The sequence below is a fragment of the Python bivittatus genome, unplaced genomic scaffold (genome assembly GCF_059951505.1).
Source record: "Python bivittatus isolate LINGU-HERP-01145 unplaced genomic scaffold, Pbiv_v1 ctg000340_np1212, whole genome shotgun sequence".
In the NCBI taxonomy this organism is placed as follows: domain Eukaryota; kingdom Metazoa; phylum Chordata; class Lepidosauria; order Squamata; family Pythonidae; genus Python; species Python bivittatus.
This window is the reverse complement of record NW_028277056.1, coordinates 4,711,197-4,732,883: the sequence shown is the minus strand read 5'-3', so window position 1 is coordinate 4,732,883 and position 21,687 is coordinate 4,711,197. Positions and strand designations below refer to the sequence as shown.

General features: G+C 47.3%; 1 protein-coding gene across 9 annotated transcripts in view; it reads right to left on the bottom strand.

Annotated features, from left to right (window-relative positions):
• Positions 1 to 21,622, bottom strand: part of EMSY (EMSY transcriptional repressor, BRCA2 interacting) — a 43,100-nt gene extending 21,478 nt beyond the window's left edge. For 2 of the 9 annotated variants that reach the window (XM_088140468.1, XM_088140465.1), the window contains exons 1-10: positions 16,055 to 16,196; positions 9,724 to 9,832; positions 8,929 to 9,028; positions 7,800 to 7,874; positions 6,913 to 7,088; positions 6,547 to 6,696; positions 4,961 to 5,223; positions 4,404 to 4,701; positions 2,860 to 3,069; positions 1,552 to 1,701 (exon numbers count right to left, since the gene is read on the bottom strand). In XM_088140468.1, the coding sequence (XP_087996594.1) occupies positions 1,552 to 1,701; positions 2,860 to 3,069; positions 4,404 to 4,701; positions 4,961 to 5,223; positions 6,547 to 6,696; positions 6,913 to 7,088; positions 7,800 to 7,874; positions 8,929 to 9,028; positions 9,724 to 9,793 (1,492 nt within the window). In that variant the 5' untranslated portion in view covers positions 9,794 to 9,832; positions 16,055 to 16,196. Of the gene's footprint in view, positions 1 to 1,551; positions 1,702 to 2,859; positions 3,070 to 4,403; positions 4,702 to 4,960; positions 5,224 to 6,546; positions 6,700 to 6,906; positions 7,089 to 7,799; positions 7,875 to 8,928; positions 9,029 to 9,723; positions 9,833 to 16,054; positions 16,197 to 21,257 lie in introns of those variants that run through there. The other 7 variants (XM_088140466.1, XM_088140460.1, XM_088140467.1 and 4 more) reach the window with 5 other exon arrangements.
• Positions 21,623 to 21,687: the final 65 nt, after the last annotated feature.

Sequence of the window (21,687 nt, the reverse complement as noted above, 5' to 3'; positions counted from 1 at the left end):
GGCCGAAAAGGAGAGATGTGCTAGATCTAGGCAAATTGTGGGCCAAACTCCGTGGCTCTAAGAGAAAGTAGGCTCAAACTCTCCAAAGCGAACAAACCCAGAGTAGGGCCATTAAAACACTCTTTGCGTAATTTGGTATCAGGGAGCATTTCAGAAAGGAAGGTACCGTGTCTGCAAAAACACACCTTCCTGCCTCTGCTTCTCTGTAAATGTCACAGTAAGTAGGAATGGGGAGGAAGAGATGAGCACGGTGACTGGCAGATCCACCAGGCTAATCAGAGGGAATTACTTACTGGGGATCTTCAAATCCTGAGCTTTGGGGAAAGGATGTTGTGCCTTACATCATCCGTACCTTCAGACATCTTAGTCTGACCAAAGCAAAGTACATCTATAAGTGTTTTCCTTTAAAGGTATTAATAAGTAAAGCTCAAAAGCTCCTCTGCTTTGTTTTTTTTTAAATTTAGCTAGGCAACTTTGCTTGGTTCCAAAAAGCTCTTCTTTCACTTAAACAAAAATATTTATATAGACACATATGCACACAGACACTCAGATACAGTGGGGCAAAAAAGTATTTAGTCAGCCACCAATTGGGCAAGTTCTCCCACTTAAGGGCCTGGCAAGGGCATTGAAGATGAAACGTGGCTGAGTCTTTCAGCATGACAATGATCCCAAACACACCGCCCGGGCAACGAAGGAGTGGCTTCGTAAGAAGCATTTCAAGGTCCTGGAGTGGCCTAGCCAGTCTCCAGATCTCAACCCCATGGAAAACCTTTGGAGGGCGTTGAAAGTCCGTGTTGCCCAGCGACAGCCCCAAAACATCACTGCTCTAGAGGAGATCTGCATGGAGGAATGGGCCAAAATATGAGCAACAGTGTGTGAAAACCTTGTGAAGACTTACAGAAAACGTTTGACCTCTGTCATTGCCAACAAAGGATATATAACAAAGTATTGAGATATGGACCAACTTTTGATATGGACCAAATACTTATTTTCCACCATGATTTGCAAATAAATTCTTTAAAAATCAGACAATGTGATTTTCTGGATTTTCCCCCCCATTTTGTCTCTCATAGTTGAGGTATAGCTATGATGAAAATTACAGGCCTCTCTCATCTTTTTAAGTGGGAGAACTTGCACAATTGGTGGCTGACTAAATACTTTTTTGCCCCACTGTAGCTGCTTGAGGTTTTCCCACAAACTGCTGAGTTTTCAAATCTGACTTTCATCTCAGGTCCTGAATCTGAGAAACCTCCAGTTAGGGTTTTGTGTACTTATCTCTAAATAGGCTCCTATTTTAAATCCCAGGAAGGAGTTGAAAACAACCCTGAGTAATATAGATATACAGCTTGGTGTGCCCTGTGAAGATCAGTTCATGAGCTGGCAACCTGGGGTTTCAAAAGAACCCTGTGACTACCAGCCACCCCCCTCCGCAAGCAGAAATGACTCCAGAGCTAACTCTTTCATGCTTGACAACTTTTGCTAAGAACTATCACTTGCTCCCACTTCTTCGGTCTGGCTTTGGAACTGGCCTGGATGGAAAGATCTACTCACCAGCAGGAGCTGTGACCAGTTTGGTGGTCATGATGGTCCCGTTGCTGCTCACTACCATAATGGGAGAATTGCTGCTGCTGGGCAAAGTCGCCGTGACGGGTTTGGGGAGGATTTTGCTGGGTTGAACCTGCTGAGTGATGATTTTGACACCTGGGAAAGAGACATGAACAGGGTGGCAAGGCAAGCATTAGAAGGGAGGGAGAGGAGGGCAGAAAATCAGAGAAAGTTTAGGATGCAGCTAATGTCCTAGAGTAGGTCAACAAAGCATTAAAATTCAGAGCAAGATAAATTAATGGAAAGCTGATGAGGATAACACAGTGGGAAAGCAATATACATGGATCAAACACCACTATTGCCAACCAGTCAGGCAAGACAGGAAGAGGGCCCTCTCCAACTCAGACAGATCTAGAAAAAAATTGTAGCAAGTCCGCCGTAATCTAGGATACTTTTCTCCATCTCAGGAAAACCAAAAATAGACTACATCAGTATTCTCCAACCTGGTGCCCTGGATTTACAGTCCAGGGGTGTGCAAAATGTTCCGTCACAAAACATCTTGAGCCCTAAATGAGCTTTTCTGGGGGTTCTGAAAGCAGTTGCTGCTTCTGGAGTATTGAAATTGGACTGTTTTGAAGTCAGAACACTGCACAGCTGTCTTTTACTTACGCATCTTCCAGAACACATCTGGAAGGTACCAGATAGAGGAAGGCCACCCCAACCACACCAAGCTGTATAGGACAGCTTCCTTAGCTGACAACTTTGCTGGCTGGCCAATGCCGACCAGACCCTTTGTATCCTGAGCTCCTAAGATGCCAGCGTGTAGTTGCAAAATTGAAAATGTCCTGTTTATTTTGAAATTGAAAATGTCCTTTGCTCCAGCCTCCCCAACAAAGGGCTTGCTAACAGCTGATGAGGGATATCAGTGGTAATGAGGGAGGTGGTCAAGGACCCCCTCCTCCAGAAATGCCTCCAAATACATGTCCCACCAAAGGCACAAATATGAGCAACCAGGCTTCCAAAGCAAGGAGAGGCCTCCTGAAACTTCAGCATGTCCTGCTAGATATTAGGAAAACCATCTTCCTAATATATCCCCTGGCCATAAACGGCTGGGGATTCACTCCCTAGACCTTGATTTGGGATTCTGCTGTCCCAAAGGAACAATGGGATGAAACACCCCCAAGATATCTAAGCCAAGTCCCTTTCTTACCCACATATGTCAATTGACCCATGCCAATTTCTCCTAAATCTGCCCCCCATTGCAAACCTCTACCTCCCCCTGTCACCAGGACAATATTCTTTGTTTTGTAATACCTGATTCTTGTTTGATCTGGATGGTGGGCTTAATGTTGGAGGGCAGAGGAGACTGCTGGGGTGGTGGGGGCGGCTGGGGTGGAGCGGCCGGTGAAGCTGGAGTCAGCTGCTGCTTAGGAAACTGGGCGAGGATCTGGGTGGGCGTTCCCACCAGGCTCTTGGGTGAAGGAAGCCTGGCTGAGGCCACCTTGATCGCTGACGTGCACACACCTAGAAGAGGGAAAGGGTATGAATTTACAGGTGCATTTTTAAATTTCATTTTGTTTTCTTTTTATACAAACCTTTGAATACCACTGTCTTCACAGGAGTCAAGGTGGCATTCAAAAGTACGATGAAAGATAACAGTAGAGAAGTGGATTTAAAAAAGGGAAATGAAAACATACTAACATCTGGTCATTAAACTAAATTATCCAGCCAGCATTTTACATTTTTATTTAGTTTCTGTTCTCACCACTGTGTGAAACTGCATCACAACATCCATCATCTGAAAAGTACAACCCACTGGCATGCTGGCTTAATTATTTGCCCCACCCCCCTCAATCCAGGCCACTTTTGTCTTTAATGAGAGTTAAGACTCTGCCCTTTCCTAGTTCCTCACCTTCATGGCGGTATGGTTTGGATTAAATCTGATCCATTAATGGGCTCCCTCTAGCCTTTTTCTGTAGTCATCTGTATCTCTTCACCCATTAGCCACATTGCTAAAATCTGGCGTCAAACTACCAAGTACCTGTAGTGCAATTCCTCTAATATTTAGCAGTGAAGAAGAAAAAATGGTTGACAGTAAAACCTTGATTTAATAGACCCCCACACCATTTAGCAGGCAAAATTTCCTTCTGGACATTCTCCTAAGACAATGGACAAAACATTTGTTAATTTTACCTTAATTTTAAGCCATCGTTGGTGATTTACATCATTGGGGTAATGATATAATTATGCAAATAATGCAGATTGATGCAAATCACCTCATCTGGACAGTCGGGAATTGTAGCCACCAGCTCTTCCTAATTAGCCCATTAAATCAAAGTTTCACTGGGTTAAACTTTTGATAGGCTTCATAAACCAATTGTCAGGGTTTTTTGTCTGCTTAAAAAACTAAAAAAAAAAAAAAAAAACCCTAAAAAAAAGGCAAGCTGGTAAATTCAGCATCACCAGCAGGTCCTCAATGATGCCTCCTAAACCCCAAAGATTATTGCGCAATCTTGCCTGAAGCCTAGAGAATCACTGCTAGTGCAAGTAACCCATCCTACGGCTGCTTTGATTTCACGCCGGTTCTAAAGATTAGGTTCCTTTTCCTCAGTTTCCTATGTGCTCCCTTTGTGAAGTCCGTACTATGTGAGGAACACAACTTAAGACAGGTGTAACTATTTCCTGTCTGTCTGCTGACTGCTTTCTTCTCTAACTGGAAAAAGGTCTCAGACTCACAACCACTTGCTTTCCAAGATTCTGCCCAGGGGAAGAAGGAACTTCTGGCATACAGCAAACATTCCCGGCCGTTAAAAGCTACCGGCCCTTCCCACGCTCACTCAAATCAGCTAGCATCTCACCTTGTGCGACCGTTGACATAACCACAGAGGGCGTGGAGGACACCACTGTGGTCACCGCAACTGTGCTGGGAGTGGAAGTCGGCGTGGAACAGCTCCCTGTGTTGGGACTAGTGGTTGCGGTGCTGGTGCTGTTGTTCACCAGAGAGGACTGGGAAGCCGTTATGACCACGGGCTGCTTCTGGGTGGTGGAAGCAATCACGGATGTTGGGACGAGTTTGGTGACAGCTGCGTAGTTGTGAGATTTTGAGAGGATGTTGGGGACGAAAGTGGAGCTTGGCGATGTAGTCACAATGATTACCTGGAAAAGAACATTGAGAAACTTTTGCCAGCAGTCAAATGTGCTCAACACAAATGTGTTGTGTTGAGCTGGGAGACACTGCCTTCAATCTCAACTGACATTGCAACATCTTTAAGATGCTTAGTCAGAAAGGTTAAGCAGCATCGTGATACCATTGCATTCTCAAGCTGGATTTCCTCATCCCCCAGAAGATGTTGGCCCAACCCTTTGGTACGGTAAGAGAAGCTTTCACACAAACCACCCTGATCCCACCTCGGACCTTCTGGGTGGTGGTGTTGGTGGTCTGCGTGGATGAGGGCTTGGTGAAGGTGATCTTCACAGGAGACATGTGGGGCGGCAAGGAGTTGGCGATGCTTTGCATGATGCTGCTCATCTTAGGGCTGCCCCCCACAGGCACTGTGATGGTCTTGGTGACCGGTGGGACGGCTTTGGGGACCTCCTTCAGGAGGACAGGGGAAGAGCTTGAGGAGTTGGTACGGCGCCTCTTGCGGGGTTTTTCGTCATCGTCTGAACAACTCACACCTGCAACAAAGAACACATTCTTCTCATTCAGTTGATCCAAGTGGTCAAAATAAAACAACTTTCTAAAGCATTTTACAGATTATCGGACAAAGAGTGGAGAACCCTCTGCTACTGGCTTTCAAATGCAAACTTCCCTTATTTGCGCTCCCCAAAGTTGTACGTAAAAACCTACACCTGCTTCAAAGAAAATTCTTATTTCTTCCCAGATGCAGTCTGTGACTTAGGCAGACTGTGTAACAGAATATAAGGCACTTCTCTGTGAAAAATATCCTGCATAAAATGTATATGTTAGGTGAAATGCGCAGAAATGGACTGAGGAAGCTGGGTTGGAAAAATGAGAATCTGAGAAAATCAAACTTGCAGATTTGCCAAAGCCCTCATAATAGAGTTTGCTCCTTAACACTAAATATTCCATGAGCCCTTGGCTACAAGGATGTATAAAATATTCTACAGGTAGACCTTGCTTACCAACTGCCTTGTGCAGCAACCGTTCAAAGTTACGACGGTGCTAAAAAAATAACTCTGTGACCAACGCCTGCATTTACAACCTTTGCAGTTTCTCTCAATCGCGTGTTCACCATTACATCAGTTAGTAGGCATTGTCCTGTGCCTCACCATTTTTATTTTCTCCTCCGGCAGAGTGCAGAGATTGCTTAAACAAGTGATCTCCTCCTGAGCTGCTTTTCTCCAGAGCCCAGCACTTCCCCAAAAGGCTAACCACAAGTTAACAGGCTCAACTCTGTAACCTTAATTAGCCAGCTTCCAGTTGCTGCCTGTAACTGACAAGACTTTAATCCCTTTCACACCTTTGGCTTTTGTTTGCCTCCTAAGCAGCTCTAGGCTCCCAGCAGGCTAGGCAAACTTTCCTTTCAATGTGTATTCCCCACTGTGTGCCTGCTTACTCTCTTGTAATCCCTTTCTCTCCAATTAATGTAAATACAAACATTAATTCCCTTTTTGCTAATTATCACAGCACCGGGCTGAGCATTCCAAAGGGCAGGGGAGTGGGGCAAAAAGAAAGTCAAATCATAAGCACAATCACAGTCACGTGAGTTCCCACTTAGCGACCGAGTTGGTCCCAATTGTGGTCGCTAAACGACTACCTGTACAATCAAACTGTTCTAACCTGCAACCTTGAAATGATCTGTTCCAAGAGTACCAGAAGTAGTCTGACTTCAAAATGGGCTACTTTAACCTCCATTGTAAACTGGAGCCACTACATCAGCATTCCAGCAGCCTGCTTTGAGGTGTAACCGACATATTCTGATCATCTCTATACTCTTTCAAGTCCAGATCTTCCATTTTGGCTGATAATACACTTACTTTTAACGTAAACAGCACTTCCACTTGGGAGAACGACAACGTTTGAGGCTGGGCTGGCAGGTCTGGGGGATTTAACTGTTGCAACACTACCGCTCGGTACAGGAGTGGACGTTGGTGTAGAGGTGGTACTTGTGTAGGAGTAGCAAACCACTACTGAAGAGGAAGACAAAACACACGTTTTCGTTCGTTGTTTTTAAAATAAGTTTTGCTTTCTTAAATCATTTTTGGGCCCCACACGCAATAGCACCCAGCTGTCTTCAAAGTATGCTAAACCCCAGTTCAAGGTTTGTTCCTTCCAAATGTGAAAACTATCTCCGTTCTTCTCATTCCCCATCCTGTAAAAAGAGAAAGGCCACCTACCCTCACCTTCTTTGCTTCCTGTTTCTGCAGGGGAAGGGAGAGATGCGTTGTGCTGGAGGGCTGCGTTGGCCACCGCATTTGCTGTGACGGTGAAGGCTGTTTGAGGAACCAACCGGGGCATCAGAGGAACCAGTCGACGGCCTTCGATGGACCACTCTGAAGAGCTGTTAGGCCCAGACATACTGAAAAGAAACCCACAGCTTTAGAAACAGCCTGTTCGCTCTCCACCTAAGTTACTTATCCTTTCCCTAATCTGTTGTTCTCACTTGCTGGAAGGCACCAGTTAAGAAGCTGCACCAATGAATCACGGGCTGCGTTTATGTATTGCACTGAGTAAACCAATAATACCTAGAGTGATGGCTGCAGTATCATCTGGCTGTGTTATCTGGGACGCCTTTCTTCCGAGGAAGCAGACAGGTGCTCTCTAGCATGTCTTCAACTACTTGCAGCCTGCCTAATTGTTACAACAGAGTGGGGAGAAGCCTTTGATTGCTCCCCACTTTTGGGAAGTCGGGGAGGGCCAACACTCAAGTGTTGCTTCTCAGTGGTGACACTGCAGTGACCTTTTGCTTGAGGTTAGATCTGCTCTTATCTTAGCCACCTTCTGGAAGATGTTGAAAACCAAGCTCTCCTGGAGGGTGTTTGGACTGTGAGGCCTCTCTGTCTCGCACTGTATGTTTTATGTGGTTTTAGGATTTTAGCCCTTTTGCATATCTGTACTTTTGTTTTATTATATCTGTAAGCCGTTAAATATCTGTTGGATTGTAGTGAGGTAAAAATGTAGTAAAGAAATAAACATACTGGGCAGAGAGCACTGAAGGAAAAAGAGACACTCAGAAATGTTCCCTTATGTGAGATCCGGTTATAAAATTTTCTTAATACTCCCATCTTACTTATGTGCAATAGTTGTCAAGCGTTCATCGTTGACCGCCCTCCGAACTTCTGCCCGGTGTCTTTCCGTCGAAATGCTGTTGAAAGACATAGATCAAATTTAACTTCAGATTTGCAAAGTGGAATGTACATTTAATGGAAGCAAGACTACAAGCAGTCCTCACTTAACAACGGTAACTGGGACCAGCAATTCTGTCGCTAAGCAACGCGGTTGTAAAGCACGACGTCAGGTAACCACACCAACTTATGGTGCCAGTTCCGGTTGCTGTTGTTAGGTGAATCCTGCGCGGTTGCGTCCCACGGTCACGTCACTGCCATTTGCAAACTCCTGTCGGCTTCCCCATTGACTAACTCAGTAGGTTGCGAAAACCAGAATTTGCCCCATCTCTTGCTATTAGGATACATGGATTATTATTGTTTAACTGCTGGTTACTTAATGGCTTATAAAACTTGCCCCTTGTTTTTCAATTTAATCTAACAATTCCCCTTTTGCAAGCTTGTTGTGCAGGGGGACCCTAACTGTTACTTAGAGGTTAAAACAGTTTCCTCAAAATTTGGTCCTGCGATGGGCTTAATCATAATTCCCATTTTTCCCCTGAACAGATACTACAGGAGCCACAGGCATCAAAGCAACACTTCTTGAGAAGCAAGGGAAGCGTGACATTGCACGCGTCATGACATCAATCCTGCAAATGATGCACATTACGTAATTGCAACATTTGTACAATGTTGTAGCATGTGACATCACTGGGGCTTCAACCAGACAGCTATGCCCAGAGCCTTTGGTGGAAATAAACATTATGCACAACTGCAACCTGGTTCTTTATTTGGAAACATGTCTCCCTGCCCAGAAAAAGGTCAAAAAAGAAACAGGTGTAGTGCAAGGTGAGGTGGTAGTAAATAGCACTTTAACAAGGGGTGCTTATAATAGGCATGTCCCCCAATTAGTGAATGAGCAAGGTTTCCCTATAATCCCCTAAAGATCGACTGTTCTTCTTATGAGGAAAGGATCCCCCCCCTGCCACTTTCTGCATTTTTTGCACCTCCAACTGAATGGCCAAGTGGATTTTGATTCAAAACAGCCTTCCTTAGCAGAGAGAAAGCCAAGTGATCCAGGCTAATTGGGTTTACCTCAGCACTCTGGAAAGCTCCCCCAGAAGATCCCTCTTCTCCTTGGTCAGATCTCCCTGGGCCCGCAAGGCACTGATCACTCCAGCATATGCTTCCAGTTCTACATGGGGGGCAAGTGGTGGGGAGCGCAAAGTGGAGGAAGGAGAGGCTGAGAGTCAAAGTAAGTCATAGAAAGCAATAAGGGGGTGCAACTGATCACCCTGCCATCTCTCCCTGCAAGAATACTGCAAGGAAAGGTCCAGGGACTTTTTCTGGCAAGAGAAGAGCAGATGCAGGGCACGTCTGCAAAATCAAAGTATTCCGGCCTTCTGCAAAAGTGTAGGACTGAGACTCCAGTTGCTCAATGCCATTCTGTGGAGACCTGGATGTGCAATCCAGCCCATCTGGAAGATGTCAGGTCGGGGAAAAGAAAGCTAACTCCATCCTAGTCAAGTTCATTCAGAAACCTCACTTGGAATTTATTTATTTACTTATATTTCAAATTTAGATACCGCCCATCTCACGAAAAAGTGACTCTGGGTGGTTCACAATAAAACAACAATAAATATTAATTAAAATACAATAAAAATACAGTATTTATTGCATAAAAATCCCTGGAATCAGAGGGAAGTCATCTGCTGCCTCCAAACGTTTTGACAGGGGTCCCCCAGAGCCCCCACCAGTGTGATTGCCCATAGCCTTTTTCCCCTTGGAGCCCTAGCATCGCACTGATAGGCTACTTTGGACCTACTCTCCATCTTGAGGTCTAGGCTCTTGCCCTTCTCTACAAAGTTTTCCCATCCAGGCTTCACTTACCCAGTTTGCGGAGGACCCTTTTGCATTCATCTCTGCTGAGATCCAGAAGAGTTGGCCACACCACAGGCATCGTTCCTCTGTCAGTCTGCTCCTGCAGAGCTCAGCCTCCCTGCAAGGGCACAGAGAGCGTCAGGGGAGACAACCTCCCACGCACCACCTCCTGAATGCCATATTGGATCCTGAGTACCTACAACCCAGGTGGGGCAGAACGACACTCCCAAGAACAACTGAACAGCTCCGAAGAGCACGAAAAGGCTGTTTAGAAGGGCCTAGGCATACACAGAGAGCCAGTTTGGTGCAGTGGTTAAGGCACCGGGCTAGAAACCTGGGGGCTGAGTTCTGATCCCACCTTAGACGTAAAGCCAGCTGGTGACCTTGGGCCAGTCCCTCTCTCAGTCCTAGGGAGCTGGCAAGGGCAAACCACTTTCAAAATTTTGCCAAGAAAACTGCAAGGACTTGTCCAGGCAGTTGCCAAGACTGACTCAAAGGCATGCGCGCATGCACACATACACACACAAGGCATACATAGGTAAAAGAGGTCTGTCCACTCAGCCTGTTTCCTCCAATGCCAAGCTGGCAGCAAAAGGATCTGGGCTGCAGAAATCTGATCTGTGGAGGATCAACTCAGAGGCAAGCAATTGGACAGAGGAGTCACTTCAGTTGTATACAGTATGTGTTCAAAGAAGTTCATCCCCACAAAGGATCTGGTAGAACAACTCTTTATATTTAATGAAGGTCCTCAAAGAAAGATAACGGCACACAAGTGCTTATACGCACATGGATTCATAAAAAGAATACCAACCCGCCCCCCCAACATACACCAGCTGTCTCAGGCACAGTCCTTTGCTCCTTGATCTTGCAAATCACTATTTCTGGGTATCTTACTGGATTAGTTATACCATCTGAGGGAGGTCACTTAAAGTCACCGAGAGAGCATTGGAAAATCTTGCAGGATGGTTTCCTCCTCTGGATCATGGAAGCCATGGAACTGGCTGCCACATCATGCAGGAGCAGCTGACCACTTAGACTGTTTTAGAAGGCAGCTGGACAAATTCACAGAGAATCGGGCTCTCAAGGGCTACTAGCCCTGATGACGACTTGCCACTTCCAGAATCACAGGTGGCAAGCCTTGAGTACCAACTGCGGGGAGCAACCGTGGAAGAAAGCCATCAACTTCCTGCCTGTCCTTGTGAGGTTTCTGAATGCAACTGCCTGGCTACTGGGCCATCAGAGGGCACCCTGGCCTCTTCCAGCAGGCAGATTCTTACATCTTCCCTAGAACAGCATTTCCAGCTGCTGACCATAGAGCTGTGGTCCAAAACATCTAGACAGTACTTTGCTGGGGAAGGTGGCTCTTGAAATAAAGAAGCGATGGCGAGAAACTACACATGCCTCCTAGGATGGACTGCCCATTATGTATGGTGCCACCACACCCGCAAATCCACTCCAGGGGAAAGACTATGGAATACAAAAGGGAGAGACATCAACAAAAGTCACTTCCATCAGACAACTGGTCTTTGCAAGACCCGCATCAGCCCCACAAGGTTTTAAGTCACAAAATCAGCATCGCCTCCCCACAAGTATGGAATTGAGTCTTAAGACTGAGCAAACTATCTTACACACTCCCTGCGTTTTTGCTGTCCCATCCATGGGCAAGTAAAAATGCAGGAAGGTGGATAACTGGAGCCCTAAATGCACGTTTTATAAACTGCAGCATTCTTTTGAGAAGACTGAGTGCCATTTTCCTAGAATGCAGCTATCTGGGGATCAAACATTGGAGTTGCAGGGTTTGTGGGAAGGTGAGGACTACCACAGACTGGGTTGGTGGATTCATACAAGGTATTGCCCCCTTTACTGACCCAGCTCAGTGTCCTTTGCAAACCTAGGCAGTGTTGGAAATAGAAGCCTTGAAAATGAAGTTTCCTTGGGTTTCTCTCACTTGTCTTTTGATTCATTCGTTGGTGCTACTCAGAATTGTTGTACTATTTCACCCAGCACAATTGACTAGCTTCTTATACAAAAATGAGGCTGAGATAAAGTTTTATTCCTTGTTCTTCATTCCTCGTCCCACCATCTGTCCTCCCTTCTACAACAAGCCAGACCCCTCTCCTTCAGCTTTTGTACAGTATAACAGACGCCTTGCTAGAATTAAACAAAACAGATACACATTTGCCATAGGCTATGGGACATTTGGAAGAAAATGTTCTGCACAAAAATGTTTTTGGTAGTAAAAACCATTTAAGAGACATAAAATTCAGGTAAGACCACAGGACTGGTCTATTCTGGAATTGCCTACAACTGCAGAATCTGGAACCAGGGCAAAATCTAGCATTTTGAGAACATTCTTTAAAAAGAAGTTTCTAGTCCCAATGATACCAAAAAAAAAAAAAAAAGTGGTAACACCAGGAGCCAAGTAAACGTATGTTGAGAGGCCATCCAAAGGACAGGGGTGTGATGTTTCAGCCCTTCCTATTGCAAGCAGGCAGGCAGGCAGGAGTGTTATTACAGTACTCAAAATACAGTACATTTGAATAAGATGCATCTATTTTTTTCCTTTTGGTGAAGAATACCAAACCTTGGTTAAGGCCTTTTGTGGCTAAGCCCTGCATCCTAAAGCTATATAAAGAGCAAACCCACACTTTTGCATATCTCCGCTTCATTCTGTAACTTGGCAGAAGACGCCTAGGTTGATTTGCTCTGCAGGAAAAAAAAAGTTGCTGGTGCAAATTTATCGCCAATTACTGAAGCTGTTTATTTCGCCCCTCCCGCTGCCAAAAGGCGCCCAGCACCTCCAAAGAGCCCAAAGGAGTGACTCAACCTGGGGTGCGTCCTGCAGTGCAAGGCAATCTTAAGAGTTACACATAGCCCCAGAGGGTATGGATGTAAGGAGAGGATCTGGCATTGCCAAAGTAATTGCAGGAAGTCGAAGAGCTGGAAACACTCTCCGTTCCAGGCACACTTCTTAACCCACAAAAGGTTTTGTTGTTTTAGGCAACGGGCTCCCATCAACAGATCAGCAATTACAAGTGAAAACACTCACCCGTTACCAGAAACTTCCATCTGACACGTGGAAGGAGGTTAAGAGGCCAAAAACAGTGTTTCTCCACCGTGGCCACTTGAAGATGTGTGGACTCCAATTCCCAGAATTCCCCAGCCAGCCATACTGGCTGGGGAATTCTGAGAGTTGGAGTCCACACATCTTCAAGTGGCCAAACTGGAGAAACACTGGGCTAAAAACTCTTCAAGCAGAGAAGGAAATGTCAGCTTTACTGTTTTTTTCCCTTCCAATTTATATTATGGCAACATAGGGAGTGCTCCCTGCCTCTGTAATTGCAAAAATTAAACAAGAGAGCCACTGTGGTCAAGGGGTTGGACTAGGGGTAAGGAGATACAAATTCGAGTCCCCACACCCAGCCTCAGATCCTCCGTGTTGGGCCAGTTCCTCCCTCTTGGCCCCAGAGCCAGGATGGGGTAGTGGGGAAGGTGATCATCTAAGAGAGACTTAGATTTTACACCTGTCTCAGCCACAGACACTCCCTGTGGAGTTTTAGGACAACTGCTTTCTCACAACATAGTCTACCTTGCAGGATTGTTGTGAGGAAAAATGGGAAGGAGGAGCATTATGAATGCTGCCCTAAATTCCTGGAGAAGTGATCTAGGAATGCAATCAATCAATCAACAGACCAATCACACGCCCTCCCTGAATCTCAGAGTCTGGTCTTCCATAGGTCATTAGCCAACTAACTGTCCCAGTGGCAAATTACAATAGTTGCGAGGCTCAGCACAACCACTTCCACCGTCACGCTGTCCCACCTGCTCTGATGATGCCACCAGCTAACCAACAAATTAAGTCCAGAAAACCTTTAGCGCTAACCTTTCAAGGGGACTCCAGTCTCCATACAGTATCTGTCCAACCAGCCTTGGCTCCCCAAAGCAGTAGTTCTCCTTGCCAAAGGAGCTCGCATGGTTCTTTCAAAGGCTTGGAGGTACCGGCAACCATGGGGTAGGAGCGCAGATCCTACCCTTTGATGGTTTCTGCAAATTTCTTCTTTAGAGTTGGAGTGTCGAGGTTAAGCATGCACAAAATGAACCACTGCAGAGGAGGAATGTCAATCCAGCAGTTCCAGGGGAGGGCCTGACAGTCGTTCAGAAGTAAACCACAAATCATTTCCTGTACTGGAAAATCCGCTTAGAGTAAACTACTAGACCACCCTGGAATAGCTGGATTGGTGTGGTCAAGTAGAATGAGAGAACGTTCCTGCATTTCCCAGAGACCAGGCCCAAGTGGTACCTTTTGCATTCGCCTAGTGGAAGGTGAACATGGGGAGGGGGGTGCCACAAAAGCAAGCAGATGTTGCTTCACAAAAGCTGAGAAATTCTTCATTCAGTGTCCTCTTAAGAGCCATCCTGCCTCTTTGCATGAGTTCTGGTTTATCTGGCAATCTCATTTCCAGAATCTTTTGGGCATCACCTAAATCATCATCCAGATCTGCCAGATCACCTGTGGTTGCATTCAATATCCTTCATACTCAGACCTGCTCCAATGGGTAACTAGACAGTCTTGGCTGAAATTATGATCAGTCAACAGACCCTGGATCTTAACAAGGTTCAGATGGCCCAGATGAGCAGTTGACATTCTCCTAAAATACACATCCAGACAGACAGAAGGGAGGATACCAGTCAGGGTGGAGGTACCCACAGTGCAAAGGCCTAGTCAATTGGCAGTTACATACACAGAATTGTGTTTGTATCACAGAGACAAGTCATCCAAGGGCAGATCAACCACAGTTTCCTGATCCAGCTCCCTAGAAGACTTCTGGTGAGGCTGAATTGTCCCAGGCTAGACTTGGCAACATTTAGGGGCAAAGACACCAACTCAACACATAACACAACTCTGTGCAGGGCAATGGGCAATTGTAAGGAACAGGATGAAGATGGAATTTGTTTGCCTCCACTCTGATTAAAGCCCAGATACCCCCAACTCTTCATCCTACTCACGGTTCACACCATCTTCTGCAAGACGTCTCCCAAGGAAGGAAACTCAAGACTTGGGAGGAGGCTGTTATGGACAAGGTTTTAAAAACACCCTGCCTAATTAGAAGTAAAACACTGGGGAATACCCTCCCTCTTTCCCGCACTCTCTCTCCTTGCAACCACAAAAGCGCTCTGTACCCCCACCAACGACTGGAAGCAAGGAAGGAAAAGGATGCTCGAGGAGAGACGCGCCTGCCCCACCAACAAAAGCAAAGCCCCAAAAGGCCGGAAAAGGGGGCGGGGGAGAAGGGGGGCAGGCAGGAATCTCCGGTGGGAAGGAAAAGAGAGAAATGGCTCCCACTCGCCTTTGACAGGGGAACGTGGGCTGCCAAGGGAGGTCCCAGAGCAAGAAATCTCAGCCAGGAGGAAGTTCAAAACAAGAAGCTTATTTCACTTTCCTGCCCTTCAAAACGATTTAAAATGGGGGGGGGGGAGACCTGCCGGCAAAAAGCAGTAATCAAAAATGAACCCCAGGAGCGACCCGTGGTGCTTTTCCCACCCGCCACATCCCCCCCAAAAAGGGGAAAGTAGAGGAAGAGATGCCAAAGACCCCCCACAGACAACTCATCAGGGGAGGGGGTGGCATTATTTTCTCCCCCCCTCCAAGTAAGAGTGGGGGGCATCTAAGGACAGGTAGGGGGAAAGCGCTGGGTATTGTCATCCCCATTTTGCCCCAAAGGGGGGAAAAAAGGAAAAAAAGGGGGGTGGGGAGGATGCCAGGCACAGTCTGTGCAGAAATCGAGGGGGGAAGAGAAGAAGCCCCCAAAGGGGTGGGAGGAGGGCAGAATTGGGAGTCTTGGGGGGAGAAAGGCGCCAACCTTTCCTCTTTTTCCATCACAGCAAACCCTATCGAAAGAAGGAACCCCCCCAAGTTATTCATCCTTTTCCCCCTCCCGCCAAGGCAGGCCCCCCGCTTCTTCTCACGGCCCGCTGGCTGTGGAGGATGGGAGTTGTAGTCGTCCTGCCCCCCCCTTACAGGGAGTCCCCTTTTCCTCCCCTTGGGCGGGGCCAACCAGGCAAGGGAAGACGGGGACCGAGTTCGCGAGGAAGACGCGGAGGCTGGGGATGATGGGACTGGTAACTCAGCCCGTCGGGATGCGGCTATGTGCGTGTTTGCGTCCGTCTCCCCTTAGCTGAGGGGATGGGGGGGAGGGGGCTGCCGTGGCTGCTGGGAAGGAGAGTCGCAATAGGCTGAGGGAGGACCCTCCGGCTGGGGATGATGGGCTTTGCAATCCTCCTGCAGCCGCCCCGCTCGGCCTGCTCACCGGCCCACCCCCGCCAGCCCCCGCGGACCCACCTGCCAGCCCGCCCCGGCGCCACCATCGACCCCTCCGCCCCGCGGCGGCCGACGCGCTCGGGCACCTTCGCGTTTGTTTGGCGGCTCCCGCGGAAGCAGCCAAGATGGCAGGGGAGCGAGCCCAGCACGCCTGCGCGCCGCCGCCCGCGGCACGCTGGGGGATGTAGTCCTCCCCGCCCGGCGCCCAAGACATTGTGGCCCGAAAAGCGCGTCCTCCCTAAAGCTGGGCGGGGAGGCGGGGCTTGTAGAGACCGAGCGACTGGAAGCGCCTCGAGTTCCGGCTCCCTATCGCAGCTCATCCTTGCGGGGCAGAAGGATGGGCAACCCAATGAAACCCACAGCCGGGAAGCCTAGATTTCACGCCTGCTGAACGGGAGCCAGCACATCCCCTTCCTTGCTGTGGGGTGTTTGCCTGTTAGCAGCCGAGCAGCAAAACGTGAAACGAAGGATTCTGCAAAACCGTCCTGCCTGGTTATTCAGCTTTCCCTGAATAACGCGCTCCGTATCGACCACGGTTTCCCGTCTGCACTGCAGGGAGCGCTCAACCCACCCCGAGCAAACCGCTTTCGCCTCCTTACTTTCCCCCGGGCGTCTGCTGCGTATCGAAAACTCCGCAACCGGAAATCTAGGGAGAGGACGTGGGAGACTTTATCCCTTGGGACAAGATCAGGAGAAAACGCGAGATACGGGTGGCGAAGCGGGACACGGGGCTTCCTTCTCGTTTGAAATTCTGGGTCCACGGGGTAGGGGAGTTTTAGACAAAGGAGCAGCGAGGGAATTGGACGGAGTTTGCACCCCTGGGAGATCCGTTTGCTTTCACGTTACAAACAGACCTCGTTGAGGTACATTACATTGCTTAGGAGCATTTTTTGGTTTTTTTCACAACCCAGGTTTTTTTTGGGGGGGGGGTAACCTGCCAAAACCGGGCAAACGAGTGAAACGCGTGTTGTGTGAACTCAGCTGTTTGCTCTCTGAAAAGCAGGCGATTTGCTTCGAGAGAGAAAAAAAAAAATCACGCTTTGGGGGGCATTCGTGAAAGAGAACGGCGATTGCCCAAACTGATCGTTGCAAAGAAAGTGCGAGATGATGAACTACAGAATTTTTCTTACTTCTCCAGCCACTCTTTTCGTGAAAAGGGGGAAGGGAGAGGAAAAAGTGCTGCTGGAAGTTCCCAGCAGGAAACAGAAGGGTGGATGAATAAGAAAACTACAGAGATTTCATTCATCAGTCTTAAGAGTTAACACCTTTAAGGAGCCAAAGGAGATTGCGGGCTACGAGGTGTGAAGGCAAAAACGCAATATTCTTTCCTGCCATCTAGTGGCCGTGTAGCGTATTGCAGCCCAGATCTAGCATTCCTACCCCACCCTAGCACAGGGTTTGTGCTTAAACTTGGCAAGTTTAAGATGGGTGTCTAACATGAGAGTGAGTAAGTATATTGTGTGAAAGCAGGCACTGGCTTTGCAGGCAGTATAAAGCAGGACATCCTGCCAAGGCATATTATGGTTTGTTTGGACATCATATAGTATGTGAATAGGGCAATTATGTATTTGGAACTTGGGTTTAGGGCAGGGTTCCTCAACCTCAGCAACTTTAAGATGGGTGGACTTCTGGGGTGGACTTCCCCAGCTGGCTGGGGAATTCTGGGAGTTGAAGTCCACCCATCTTAAAGTTGCTGAGGTTGAGGAACCCTGGTTTAGGGGATGATGTGAATCCAATCAAGTGGAATTTTTACTTACAATGCCAAGTTTACTTACTTAACGCCAGGTTTTGTTTTAGAATTCCTTTTAAAATTTATTTATTTATTAGACTTATCCCCGCCCATCTCCCCACAATGGGGGACTCTGGGCGGTTTACATCAAATTAAAACAAATAAATACATAATGAAAATGTATAAAAAGAAAAACACATTTACACAAATGGAAGTCAAATCATATTCTTAAGCCCCCCCCCCCCCCAGTTAGGATTAGGGGAGTATTAAGAAGAGTTAATTTTCTCAGTGTCACGGCCTAATTAAAATGCCCAATCTTTTTAAACAGTTACAGTAGGACAGACAGGCAGAAGGCTGGCAGAGCGCATCCATGAACAGCAACCAGCAGTCAGAAGACACAATGAAAACTCCTTAATCTCACAACACATGGACAGACTCAACCGTAGTTTCACATGGGAAACTCTGATCATCCTAGACCAAGGTAAATCCAAAACCGCTAGGGAAGCTTGGCATTCAGACACATCAATAGATGCATAGAGATAAACCACATTTAGACACCATTCAAAAGAGACAATTAAAAAGCTAAGAAGGAAACAAAAAGACCAGAACACATCCTCTCTAGCAGCCTCCACCCAGATAAGCAGGGATTAACTCCAGGCAAACGATCAAGCAGAAAACAATACCCTAATCAAGGAACTACCAGGGAGAAAACCTCACCCCACCAACACTGGCAGGGCAAGCTACTGTATATAAATAGGTAGCAAACCCCACACTCGCTAGCCCTGATGATGTTACCTAGTTGGGTCATGAAACGTCTGCAAGCAAACCACCCAGCTCAGAGAGCATCAAGGACTCCACAGGCAAGAAAGTGCTCGGAGCTGCAGTTGTCACCTAAGGCAGGAGAAAGCTGAAGCCCAGAAAAGAAAGGAAAACTGAAAGATCCCTCCAGAGATCTGTTTGGCTCCCACCCTGATGGAACGTGGCCTTGGGCAGGGAGGTAGTTGAGGCCCTGTAAGGCAGGGTTTCTCAAACTTGGCAACTTAGATGTGGACTTCATGGGCTTCAATTTTAAGACCATAGATGGGCTGGGGGATTCTGGGAGTTGAAGTCCACGCATCTTAAAAGTTGCTGAGATTGAGAAACACTGGTTTAGTCGATGGAACCTGGAGCATGCCAACCCTGCCAGATCAACTGGCTGGGCAGATATTATACCCACTTGGCGCTAACCCATCAAGTAGTCTGTTTCATGCTGATTTATCTAATATATGTGTCCCTCTCATTTGAGAACATCCTTCACCCACAGTGTAACACTGCATGATCTCCATCAATGTCTAGATTGAGGCCTCATGCTATATCACGGCTTATTTTGATCTTGGTTTCGTTGAATAAGCCACAAGCTAAGAAAATTCTTTGTAGCGTGCCATAGCACAGCTCAAGTTTCTCGCATCCTCCAGACATACTCCATACAAGTCATGTGTACTGACATCTGGAAAGATTGTTAGAAAAATGTCGAGCAAAATCTTATTTGAATTCTGATGGCCTGAAATGGAAAGCAGAGCAAATACAGTTTGCAAAAACAGGTTATGTCAGTTAATATGAAGCGTATACAGTTACGTACTTAAAAACTCATTACCCTGTATAAAAATTTGAATGGTTTGCCTCTGGATACTGTATTCCATTATAAACAAATCACTTCCTGGATATATCTGGCATGGAAGCCACTAAAATAATACATGGAGGAAGAGATGGAATACATTGCTTGCTAAAAGTCATATATAAAAAGAATGATGGAAATGAAGGATAACAGATCAGAAGGAGGAATTTGCCTTACTTTCAACAAGGAAACCAAGACATTAGAAGAACCGCAATCCAAAATTCAGCTTGTCATGTTTCCTAACAAACTGATCCAGGCATGCAAGGTTTCAACACAATCTCCTCCCTGCCCTCGAAATCTTACCCAAACATAGCTGGATGTAAGCTACTGTTGAATAAACATGCCAGGCTACACACTGATTGTAAGAAATCAGATTAATTTTCAAGCAGTTTAAATCTTTTGGCAAGTTGTAGATGTTGTAGAAGGAGCGCCGTGTTAGTTTAAGGGAGCCAAAAATTGCTCATGGAAGCTTGTGCATTTTAATAAAATTTGTTAGTTGGAAAAGACGCTGCTAGACTCCTGATCTTTCTGCAAAACACTGGTGGGAATTCTGTGCTGGTTTTTCATTATGTGCCACCAAGTCGGTGTCAACTGTTAGGAACCACATAAATAGATTTTTCTCAAAGATGATCTGTCCCCAACCTGGTCCTTCAGGTCTTCACTGGTGCCCCCATCGCCACTTTAACTGAGTCCCTCCACCTCGCTGATGGTCGTCCTCTTCTCTCTCCTTCCACCTTGGAAGAGGTAGCTATTTCTACTCCGCCTATTCATTTTGGCCAGACCGATTGAGAATAATGCAGTATAATTAATCCAGAGGACTAAGAAAGACTTCTGTACTGTACAACATCAAGTGCAAATTCATAACCTGTGCCTAGTGCACCCTTGTGATTGCACACGTAGGACAGGCTGGATGGGTTAACCACTGGGCCATGCTTTACTCAATTAAGCCCATTTTTAAGACATCCAATATCTTTTCCTGGCCCAACTAAACGACGGGACCAGCTGACTTTGGCTGATCTCATAAAGCTCAACATGGATAGGAGACCACCAAGTAATTGCACAGAGCCCGGGAGGTTGAAAAAATCTTTCTGGACACATCCATCAAGTTATCCCAGGTCTAGTTTGACTCATGGGGATGTTATTTTTGTCCTTTGCTGAATCACTCCTCGCTACAGCTATTTGCATGCTCAAAGTTTGAACTGCCCAGATTTAAGTTGCCAATTTATACTTACTAAGGCAGGGTTTCTCAATTTCAGCCATTATAAGATTTGTGGACTTCAACTCCCAGAATTCCCCCAGCCAGCATGCTGGCTAGGGGAATTCTGGGAATTGAAGTCCAGACATCTTATCGCTGAGTTTGAGAAACATTGTACTAAGGTTTTGTACTAAACATTTCACTGCTGGGTAATGTACCAGCAATGCAGTCGTTACCAAAGCAGTTCAGCAGCTAACTCTGATATCATCTACCTCTGCGTGACGCTTTTTCTCTTTCCCCCGCAAATCACGCATTTCTTCGCTCGTTACCGAAACGCACATGGCTCGCTTCTCTCTGGGTGGCCTTTGCGCATGCGCCATCCCTTCCCGCGTCGGCGATCTCCAAGGCGCATGCGCACCAGGCTCCCCCGGGCGAGTGGGACGGCTGAGAAGCTCCGCCTATCCCTTTGAATTCGACAGCATTCCGTCTTGGCAGGGGAGTGCGCATGCGTAGCTGTGATAGCGCCGTGCAAGTTCAGGAGAGTTCTGCTTGCAAGCGGGACAGAAGAATTGCATTTGCAAACTTCTGCTTCTCAGTTAACTAGGTAGGAGGAAGGCCACGAGCGCACGTTGAATCTTTCCCCTACCTTGTGTTCCTAGTGGATTTGCACGATGCACACTAGATTAAAATGTGGTTGGTTCGCTCGGCTCGTGATTCAAGGGCTGCGTCAGACGACAGGAGGAACGGGTGACCCGGCCCACGCATCGATGCACGGGGCGATCCCAGCCCGGGAGCAAATGCAGAAATCGCGCTCGGGGTTTGCCGTGCCCAAAGGCGCCCGCCTGCTTCTCAGAGAGCAGAGACGCCGTCCCGGGGTCCGTGGGAAGCCCGCTCCCTTTTCCGAAACGGCATCGCTCCTTCAAATCAGATAGCACCCGCTGGCAAACGCTCCCCTGCGCCCGAAGGGGCGGACCCCAAGCCCCATCCTCCCCGGCCAGGAGGCAGCCCATCGCGCCTGCATGGCGAGCGCCCTCCACTCCGGAGCCCAGGCGCCCGCGGGCGGCCTCTTGCCGGGG